Source organism: Mandrillus leucophaeus, unplaced genomic scaffold (assembly GCF_000951045.1).
Source record: "Mandrillus leucophaeus isolate KB7577 unplaced genomic scaffold, Mleu.le_1.0 Scaffold115, whole genome shotgun sequence".
NCBI lineage: Eukaryota > Metazoa > Chordata > Mammalia > Primates > Cercopithecidae > Mandrillus > Mandrillus leucophaeus.
The window spans coordinates 5,636,779-5,648,262 of NW_012099765.1; the positions used below are offsets into that span (position 1 = coordinate 5,636,779).

Genomic DNA, 11,484 nt, shown 5'->3' on the forward strand with positions numbered 1-11,484 from the left:
TTTTTTTTTTTTGGAGGCTGTCTCACTCTGTCGCCCAGGCTGGAGTGCAGTAGCACAATCTTGGCTCACTGCAAGCTCTGCCTCCGGGGTTCACACCATTCTCCTTCCTCATCCTCCTGAGTAGCTGGGACTATAGGTGCCCGCCACCACGCCCGGCTAATTTTTTGTATTTTTAGTAGAGACGGGGTTTCACCACGTTGGCCAGGCTAGTCTCGAACTCCTAACCTCAAGTGATCCGCCTGCCTCCGCCTCCCATAGTGCTGAGATGACAGGCGTGAGCCACCACCCAGCCTCAACATATATTTTCAAGAATCCATTGATATTTGGGAACCATTGGTCTAAATTATACTAAGATAATGGTTAAAATGTTAAGTTTTTGCCGGGCGCGGTGTCTCACGCCTGTAATCCCAGCACTTTGGGAGGCCGAGGCGGGCGGATCAGGAAGTCAGGAGATTGAGACTATCCTGGCTAACACGGTGAAACCCCGTCTCTACTAAAAATACAAAAAATTAGCCGGGCGTGGTGGTGCGTGCCTGTAGTCCCAGCTACTCGGAGACTGAGGCAGGAGAATGGTGTGAACCCAGGAGGCGGAGCTTGCAGTGAGCTGAGATGATGCCACTGCACTCCAGCCTGGGCGACAAAGCGAGACTCGGTCTCAAAAAAAAAAAAATGTTAAGTTTTCATAAAATTGGGGGAGTAACCAACATTGGCCAAGCTGTCATTGTTTCAGTTAGCTACAAAATAAACAGATTATAGTCCGCTGACAGAAAACACATTCATTCAGCGAATTCTGGATGCCCGCCATGTGCAGCCTCTATTACTTGAGTATGTAGAGCTGAAAGTAACAGACATAGTTTTCATCTCTTACGGAGTTTGCAGACCAGTTGAAGAAACAACCAAGTAAACAGATATTACTAAATGGTGATGTACTGGCATGTAAATGTTAGTGGTTCCTAATGGATAGTTCCTCTAATTTAACTTAACCATCTTTATGATTTGAAAAATGATTTTATATTCTCTGATTGGTGTTAGGTTAAATCATGTAGGAGATTGGGGGACCCAGTTTGGCATGCTCATCGCTCACCTGCAGGATAAATTTCCAGATTATCTAACAGTTTCACCTCCTATTGGAGATCTTCAGGCCTTTTATAAGGTTTGATACCATTTATTTTATATTATTTGTGTGTTTCCATTAATCATAATTATCCATTTTCCTTAGGAAACTTAAAATGGTTTTTAAAGCTACTATGGAGTTAAGTGAAAGTTGCTAACAGCCTGAGTAATACATGTTTCTGTATAAGTGACACTCTCTTGAACTTAATTTTTTTTTTTAATTTATAAAGAAAAGACGTTTAATTACCTCACAGTTCTGCAGTCTGTACAAGCATGGCGCTAGCATCTGCTCAGTTTCTGGGGAGGACTCAGGGAGCTTTTATTTATGGTGGAAGGCAAAATGGGAACAGATCAATTGATAAACATATAAAATTCATTCACTTACACTGACAGGCCTTTTTGTTTAGTTTACTTACCTGAAAAACTGAATTCTTTTTTATTCTGACATTCATTGCATTTGGTTGTGTGCCTTAGAAAGAGCCGTCCCCTACCTCCAGATTCATTGCATTTGGTTGTGTATGTAGAACCACTACTAGATACCCTACATTTGGTTGTATGTGTGGAAACAGCCATCCCCCACCTGTTAATATGTCATCTTTGCTTTGTTTATTGGCATATGTTAAAAATCAAATTCTAGGCCAGGTGCGGTGGCTCACGTCCATAATTCCAGCACTTTGAGAGGCTGAGGCAAGCAGATTGCTTGAGCTCAGGAGATTGAGACCAGCCTGAGCAACAGAGTGAGATCCCATCTCTACAAAAAATACAAAAATAACTAGCCAGGCATGGTGGTTCACACTTGTAGTTCCAGCTATTTGGGAGGCTAAGGCGGGAGAATCACTGGAGCCCCGGAGATCAAGGCTGCAGTGTGCCCTGATCATGCCACTGTGCTCCAACCTGGGTGACAGAGCAAGACCGTATCTTAAAAAATAAAATTATATTAAAAAATAAAAGTTTAAAAAAATGAATTCTACCACATTGAATTTAGAGGTTCATTAATCAGAATACATTATAGCACTTAAAATTTTTTGATGTTTAATTTTATGTATTTTGATATTATTAAATGTATGTAAAAACAATTTTAAAGACAAATTTTCGCATCATCCATAATTTTAAAATGCCCAACGTGATCAACTTTCTTTGACTTCTTGACTTATCTATATATCAACATGTATTAATCATTTATGATTTTAACATAGTTTTTATATTATGTTTAATATTGCAAACTTTTGTGTGTTACTTTATGGCTGCATATTTTGTTGGATCAGTGTACCAATGTTTACATTAATCCTTTATTGAATTTTTTTCTATTTTAGAGATGTTTTTATTCAGTAAATAGCTTTGTACACATGGATTTTTTTCCCTTTTTAAAAATTATTTCCTGGCTGGGTTCAGGTGTGATTACAGGCTCACACCTGTAATCCCAACATTTTGTCAGGCCAAGCTGGGCAAAATGCTTGAGCCTAGGAGTTTGAGGCCAGTCTGGGCAACATGGCAAAACCTCATCTCTACAAAAAAAAAAAAAAGTTAGCCAGGCATGTTGGCATACATCTGTAGTCTCAGCTATTTGGGAGGCTAAGGTGGGAGTGAGTATCACTTGAGCCCAGGAAGCTCAAGGCTGCAGTGAGCTGTGATCACACCATGGCACTATACAGCCTGGGCAACAGAGCAAGACCCTGTCTCAAAAAAAATTTATTTCTTCAAAAATTAAAAATAAAAAATTAAAAAATTTCCCTATGGGCCAGGTGCAGTGGCTCATGCCTGTAATCCTAGCACTTTGGGAGGCCGAGGCAGGCAGATCACTGGAGTCCAGGAGTTCAAGACCAGCCTGGACAATGTGGAGAGACCCTGTCTCTACATAAAATACAAAAAAATTAGCCGGGCACACTCCTATAGTTCCAGCTACTCGGGAGGCAGAGGTGGGAGGATCACCCAAGCCTGGCAAGGTTAAGGCTGCATTGAGCTGTGAACTTACTACTGCATTCCATCCTCAGTGACAGAGTGAGACCCTGTCTTTAAAAAAAAAAAAAAAAAATTCCTTATGGTAGAAGGATCATAAAGATCATAATTTCCTCTCAAATATTTTGATTAATAAATTTATTTTAGTGTGAAATGCATGTTTTCTGTTAGTTTAAATTCTTAGGCATTTTCTTTATGACGGAGAACCTTTTAAGAATAGGATTCCTATATTAAAAAGCAAATATTTGTGGGGATTTTGTTTTTGTTTGCTTCATTTTACTTTCGGTAAATTTTTTCTGTGGAAAATAAGCTAAATATTTACTGGTATGAGACTGGAAAAGTAATGTTATAAACATCTTTTGGAGTTCTGCACTTTGAATATAATGAAGCAGATCTATTAATGCAAGAAATTGTTTGTATAAATAAATTGCTGAAATTTACAAACCACAGTAAAGAAAAGCCATTTCCAATTTTTGATAAAACATATATGTGTATTTGCAAAGAAATATCTAGATTTGTTCACTAAATGTTAACACCGGTTAATTTGAAGTGAGAGTAATTATTTTTAAGTAAGTATTGCTTTCAAAATAGAAATAAAACAATGAAAGCAACTTGCTTTTTAGTTAAAAAAAATAGTAAGTTGGCCAGGCACGGTGGCTCACACCTGTAATCCCAGCACTTTGGGAGGCCCAGGTGGGCAGATCACTTGAGGTCAGGAATTCAAGACCAGCCTGGCCAACATGGTGAAATCCTGTCTCTACTGACAATACACAAATTAGCCGAGTGTGATGGCGTGTGCCTATAATCCCAGCTATTTGGGGGCTGACGCATGAAAATCGCTTGAACCCGGGACACGGAGGTTGCAATGAGCTGAAATCATGCCACTCCAGTCCACTCCAGCCTGGGAGACAGAGTGAGACTCTGTCTCAAAAAAAAAAAGAAAAAAAGAAAATTCATTCAGGACCACATCCAAAATGGAGATTGGAACACAGAAAATTCAGTCCTACCTGTTAGCTATTCTGTACTAACTCTTCTTGAACACAAAAGTATTAGCTGAAGTAGACTTTTGTGAATTGGAAAAGTGTAAAGAAAACTGTGGTGAGATTTTTGTACTTTCCAAGAGAAATGATTTCAGAGTTCTTTGGCATGTTCATTTGTAACAGTATTGTCAACTATTGAGGGAGAGCACTTGTTCTGGTGTTCTGAGTTTGTACTTTCTCACTGTGTTTGTGTAGAAATGTGTAAGTTCTTTTTCTAGAAATACAGGATTAGATCTTTTTACAAACCTTTCTTTTTAAAATATATATACACACAGGAATCTAAGAAGAGGTTTGATACTGAGGAGGAATTTAAGAAGCGAGCATATCAGTGTGTAGTTCTGCTCCAGGGTAAAAACCCAGATATTACAAAAGCTTGGAAGCTTATCTGTGATGTCTCCCGCCAAGGTGAGTTTCTGGGGTTTGTTCCTTCATCCAGCAAATACTATGCATATCATTTCCTTGAGTCTTCATTTTGATTTGACTCTGAATGATATTTTAACCTTATGAGGACAGGCAAATGGATTTTTTCTTAAATGTATTTCTGAAACAACTAATAAATTTTGAACCTGCCATAGGACAGGCAGGTTCAATTTTTAACTTTCTTAGAAGTCAACAAAAATTAATTAGAAAATAAAGTGGAAAATAAAAAGAAATCTTATTCATAGTAGCAACAAAGCCTATAAAACAGGAGCACTTAGGAATGAATTTATTCAGAAATGTATAGGACCAAAATGATGAGAAGTACACACTGAGATGTAATGGAATGTTCGGATAGAGTGCCATGCCCAGCTCCCTCAGTCTCCACATTTATTTATGGTTTTAAGTCAATTTCAAGTTTTCTAACTTGACATAATAGTTTTAAAGGTTTCTTTGAAGAGTAAATGGGTAAAGAACAATCAGTAAATCTTTGAAAAAGACGACTAATGATGACTGGCTTGCAGCACTAGGTAATAAAATGTTTTATAATTACAATAATTAATACTATGTCACTGATGTATTGCTACATAGACAGGTAAGTGGTTTAAATCAGGAGAAACCACAAGAAAATTCAGTAAATATTTGATCACTAGATAGGAAGAGTTTTTTTTTCCTTCTCATTTACATTTTTTTAAGAATTAATTTTTAAAAAGTTATACAAGAAGGACATGTTCCTTATATAAAAAAGTAAATGTAGGCCGGGCGCAGTGGCTCACACCTATAATCCTAGCACTCTGGGAGGCCGAGGCAGGTGGATCACCTGAGGTCAGGAGTTCAAGACCAGCCTGGTCAGCATGGTGAAACCCCGTCTCTACCAAAAATACAAAAATTAGCTGGGCGTGGTGGCACACGCCTGTAGTCTCAGCTACTCAGGGGACTGAGGCAGGAGAATCACTTGAACCCGGTAGGCAGAGGTTGCAGTGAGCTGAGATCGCGCCACTGTACTCCAGCCTGGGTGACAGAGCGAGACTCTATCTCAAAAAGTAATAAAAAGAAAGTAAATGTAGACAGGAGAAAAATAAAATTATAGTCCCACGATTGTTAATATTTTGATGCGTATCTTACCATATTCTTTCCCTTTTTTCAAAACGACAGCATGTATATAATGTTCTATATCATACATTTATGTAATTAATTTCCTTTTAATATATTAATAAATTTATTTCAATATAGGATGCATGTTTCTTGTTTTTAAAAAATTCTTATGCATTTTGTTTGGTGGCATTTTATTTTTTTCCTTAGAGTTTAATAAAATCTATGATGCATTGGACGTCTCTTTAATAGAGAGAGGAGAATCCTTCTATCAAGATAGGATGAATGATATTGTAAAGGAATTTGAAGACAGAGGTAGGCACTCTTCTTTTAACTTTTTATTATGGAAATTTTCAAACATAGACAAAAGTGGATAGAATTTATAGTAATGCCAGCTTCACATACTCATCGTCCAATTTCAACAATTATGGGTACTGACCAACCTTATTGTATCTACACGTTCTTACACTGCTTCCATCATATCATTCCATCTATAATGACTTTGGTATATGTCTCTGAAAGAACAGTCCCTTCTTTCTGCCCTAAAACCACAATGTCGTTATTGACAAGAAATATATATATATATATATAAAAAAATTTTTTTTTTTTTTTAACAGTCTTGCTATGTTGCCTAGGCTGGTATGGAACTCTTAGCCTCAAGTGATCCACGGTGGCCTCCCGAGTGCTGGGATTATAGGCATGAACTACCATACCCAGCCAATAATAATTTCTTAATACCATTAAATAGAGTTCAAATTTCCCAAGTTGATTCATGGATTTTTTTTTTTTTTTTTGAAACAGAGTCTTACTCTGTCGCCCAGGCTAGAGTGCAGTGGAGTGATCTCAGCTGACTGCAACCTCCGTCTCCTGGGTTCAAGCAGTTCTTCTGCCTCAGCCTTCTATGTAGCTGGAATTACATGCGTGCACCACCACACCCAGCGAATTTTTGTGTTTTTAATGGTGACAAGGTTACACCATGTTGGCTGGGCTGGTCTTGAACTCCTGACCTCAGTGATCCACCCGCCTCAGCCTCCCAAAGTGTTGGGATTCATGTTTTTTTTTTTTAAATCATTTTTTCAAAGTCTGCATATAACATTTGTTTGATATGTATCTTAAGTTCTGTAACTCTGAGGTTTCTCCCTCTTTTTAAATTTATTTTATTGTTGAAGAAACTGGGCCATTTGTCCTAAAGAATTTCCCATATGGAACTGTTTAGCATAATTCCTTATGTTTCTCTAAAGAGGCTTCATTAGATTCTGATTTATGTTTTATTCCTTTTTTTGTTGTTTTAGTTGCAAGAACGCAGGCAATGAGGTGGTGTCTGGTTGTCTTTTTGTCATATTAAGATTGATTAGTGAGTTCAAGTATTGTCAGCTGGATCTGTCCAGAAATTTCCCCATCAGACTTCTCTATTGGTTTTATTAGCTATTTATAACCATGACTTTGATCCATCACTTCATTGGAGGTTAGGAAATGGTAGTTCTGTCATTCTTTCTCTATTTGTTACTTGGAATTCTCTTATGCTGAACTTTGTTACAAATTATTTTGGTTATCCTCAGGTATAATAAGACAGGTAGGGTAGTAGAAGTGCTTTTTTTCTTCTTCTTCTTCTTCTTCATCAATTGCAGAATAATAGGTTTGTTTCTTAGCATCTCAAAGTGAGTTGTTTGATTTTAACCTTATTGGGTGGGCTTTTAATGTGTTTTATATTTTTCAATCAGTTGTCTTTATAATTTTTGTAATGCTCAAATTGTCCCATTTTGGCTAAGTAACTTCATATTTTTTGTTGTGGTTTTGTTTTTTTTCAACCCCTTTGGTAGTTACTTAATTGCTTTCTGGTGTACAATATTCCAGGCCCATTTTGTACATTTCCTGCCTCAGACCTGAAATCAACCATATCTCTATGGAAGCCTGTTTCCTTGAATGGAAGTAGTATTTTAATAACAGTCTAGGGCCTAGGGACCATACTTTTTAAGATGATAAAATTTTGGCTAGGGGCAGTGGCTCATGCCTGTAAGCACAGCACTTGGAGAGGCTGAGGCAGGAGGACCTCTTGAGGCCAGGAGTTTGAGACCAGCCTGGGCAACATAGCAGGACCCTTTTTCTACCAAAAAATTAATGAAAGAAATAGTTGGGCGTGGTGATGCATGCCTATAGTTCTAGCTATGCTTGAGCCCAGGCATTTGAGGTTACAGTGACCTATGCTTACACCACTGCACTACAGCCTGGGCAACAGAATGGGGCTCTGTCTCTGGAAAAAAAAAAAAAAAAAAAGAACCATGAGAGAGAGAGAGGTCAAGCACAGTAGCTCGTGACTGTAATCTCAGCACTTTGGGAGGCTGAGGTAGGAGAATCACTTGAGCCCAGGAGTTTAAGGCCAGCCTGGGCAACAAGGTGTGAGACCCTCTCTCTACAAATTAAAAAATTAGCCAGGTGAGGCTGGGTGTGGTGGCTCACAGCTGTAATCCCAGCACTTTAGGAGGCCAAGGCGAGAGAATCACAAGGACAGGAGATGAAGACCATCCTGACCAACATGGTGAAACCGCATCTCTACTAAAATACAAAAAATTAGCTGGTGTGACGCGCAGCTATAGTCCCAGCTACTCGGGAGGCTGAGGCGGGGGAATCGCTTGAACCAGGGAGGTGGAGAGTGCAGTGAGCCAAGATTGTGCCACTGGACTCCAGCCTGGCAACAGAGTGAGATCCCATATCAAAAAAAAAAAAAAAAAAAATTAGCCAGGTGTGATCGTGCATTCCTATGGTCACAGCTTCATGAGAGGCTGAGGCAGGAGGATTGCTTGAGCCCAGGAGGTCTAGGCCACAGTGAACATGTTCACACCACTGCACTCCAGCCTGGATGGCAGAGCAAGACCCTGTCTCAAAATAAATAAATGCAATTTTTAAAATATTTATTTTATGAGAAAATAGGCACAGAGAAGTTAGTAGCTTCCCAGGGTGACATAGCTAATAAGTTATATGTCTGAGATTCAAACTTAGCCAGTCTGGCTTCAAAGCTCGTGTTTTTAACTACTATTTTATACTGCCTTTACATTACCAAGCCTCAATTTTCTAAACTGTAAGAAAGCAGAGAGTTATTTACTACATAGGGTTATTTTGAAGGTTAAATTTAAGGACTTAGCGTAGTACTTGCCACATAGTAGCACTCTTATATAGCTGCTACTGTTACCATGTTCTTCCTGTACCTTCTTGCATCCAATAATTTTGTCTTTTTCATCGTGAGTGTATGAACATGGATTTAATTTTTCTTCCTACTTCTCATTCCAAATGCCAAGTCCTGCCATGTTTGTTTTGTGGACCTTGAAACAGTGTCAACTACTATTCAGCACATTGTTAGAGATCAGTATAAGAATTGCATCTTTCTCCAAGAGGAAGGTTATGGCTCCAGCTTGAAAGCAAAGCACAGAAGTTTTCGTGTTCTGGGCCTACCTAGCTGATGGGCTCCAACTAGAGTTTGGGAGGCCAGGCATGGTGGCTCACACCTGTAATCCCAGTACCTGGGGAGGCACAAGCAGGAGAATCACTTGAGCCCAGGAGTTTGAGACTGACCTGGGCAATGTAGCAAGACTGTTTGTCCAAAAAAAAAAAAAAAAAAAAGCAGCATTTGGGAGCCAAGTTTAGTAGTGTAAGTCTGGAAAACTGCCAGAACATCTGACCTGTGCTCTGATGGCACCCTGAGTGTCCAGGCAACCTTGATGGTTAACCTTTTGCAAGGCTTGTAATAGATCATGGTGAGGAAAAAAATACGTGATTTCTTTAGCTCTCTAATAAATACATTTTAAAATATTCTTAGAATAACTAAATATTTATATAGTAGAATGAGTAAGCCTTCATTTTCCTTCAGGGTTCTTTTAACCTTATTAATGAAGTTTTTTTTTTGCCCCCTAGGATTTGTGCAGGTGGATGATGGCAGAAAGATTGTATTTGTCCCAGGGTGTTCCATACCATTAACCATAGTAAAATCAGATGGAGGTTATACCTATGATACATCTGACCTGGCTGCTATTAAACAAAGACTATCTGAGGAAAAAGCAGATATGATTATCTATGTGGTGGACAGTGGACAAGTGAGTTTGTAGATTTTGTAGATTTGTATGTATTTTACATTGTCTGATTGGAGGTAAGACAGTATGGTGAGGTTGGTGACATTTGACACTGGATGACTATAAATTTTCCCCAAAGACTAAGATTCAGGACATCAATATAGCATAGAAGAAAGAAAGGGTTTGGGCCGGGCGCGGTGGCTCAAGCCTGTAATCCCAGCACTTTGGGAGGCCGAGATGGGCGGATCACGAGGTCAGGAGATCGAGACCATCCTAGCTAACACGGTGAAACCCCGTCTCTACTTAAAAATACAAAAAGAAAAAACTAACCGGGCGAGGTGGCGGGCGCCTGTAGTCCCAGCTACTCGGGAGGCTGAGGCAGGAGAATGGCGTAAACCCAGGAGGCGGAGCTTGCAGTGAGCTGAGATCCAGCCACTGCACTCCTGGCTGGGCGACAGAGCAAGACTCTGTCTCAAAAAAAAAAGAAAAAAAGAAAGAAAGGGTTTGGACCCAGCCAAACTGGACACTTCCTAGTTTTCCAGCTTGCCACCACAAACTGGAGAAGGTTGTTACTCCTCTGAACCTCCGGCAATTGTTCCTATCAGTAGGGTTGTTGTGAGACCTAAAATGTAATAGAAGTTTCTGCATGTGACCCTGTTCTTCATTTAGTTGCTTTTAAAAACGTTTGAACATAGTAGAAAATATAACAGTGTTGCTCTTAGTGTTTCTCATATATAGGGAATAAAAGAAGAGGTTTTATAATAACACTTGTCTCACAAGATTTATGAGCAATTTGAATTTTACAGATCTATTCCTAAGCAAAAGCGCCTTAAGTCTTTTTTTTTTTTCTTAAAGAAGACTAGCAAGTAACTTTCCGTTTCTGTTGATTTGTAGTCTGTGCACTTCCAGACAATATTTGCTGCTGCTCAAATGATTGGTTGGTATGACCCTAAAGTAACTCGAGTCTTCCATGCTGGATTTGGTGTGGTGCTAGGGGAAGACAAGTAAGTCTGGAAAATCCGAAGATGGTAATGATATACTTGGTCCCCACATTTACTTGGAAGAGGCTACTTTTCATCTGATACCATATTAGAAATAAGAAAGTCCACAGTTTTCTTTAGTCCACATAAGCTATAATGGTGTAAATCCAGCTGAGTGATTTTGTGTCTATATCATCAGTGCTGGAGAATGTAGCCTTTTAGGTAGATAGTATGTACAAAGTTTAGTGAAAACCAGACTGTAGACCTAATAGATTATATATAAGGGGTTTCCTCTCCCACAAATCTAAATTATAAAATCTATTACTGTACCTGTTCAGATTTCAGACACTAACAATATAGCTTATGCATTTTATAAATGTTTTTGTTTTTTCCTTCAAAGTTGAACATAGGCAAAAGGTATAAGTTATTGAGATTCCAATTAAGTTTTAAGATTCACTGGTTTTGTTTTTAAGTTCTCTCCAAAAATATTGTTTATTGAGAACTATAAATATTCATACTTTCAGCTTTTCTATTTTCTAATTTTTTAATATTCTCAATATTTGTAAAATAAAAAGGTAAATACAACTGTGTTTCGATGCAGTAGTCCTCAATTCAAAGGCACAGCATTTTTCATATTTTAACCTCTGGTATTCACTGGTGTCTTAGGATCACTTACCAAAAATCTGTGGCATCTTCAATTTGGTGACAAAGCCTAAATATTTCCATCCTACAAAGGTGGTAATGCTTCTAAAAACCACGTGAAGTAGCTCAAGATGTTTGGCCAGCCAATGTACAAAAGCCCTAATTAAACATGTAAAAGATTAG

At 38.6% G+C, this 11,484-nt stretch overlaps 1 protein-coding gene across 1 annotated transcript in view; it reads left to right on the plus strand.

Annotated features, from left to right (window-relative positions):
* Positions 1-11,484, plus strand: part of RARS (arginyl-tRNA synthetase) — a 37,715-nt gene that overhangs the window by 10,397 nt on the left and 15,834 nt on the right. Inside the window, exons 7-11 of the mRNA XM_011997882.1 lie at positions 1,033-1,153; positions 4,385-4,514; positions 5,829-5,933; positions 9,525-9,703; positions 10,574-10,683. Coding sequence (XP_011853272.1) covers positions 1,033-1,153; positions 4,385-4,514; positions 5,829-5,933; positions 9,525-9,703; positions 10,574-10,683 — 645 coding nt within the window. The remainder of the gene's footprint in view (positions 1-1,032; positions 1,154-4,384; positions 4,515-5,828; positions 5,934-9,524; positions 9,704-10,573; positions 10,684-11,484) is intronic.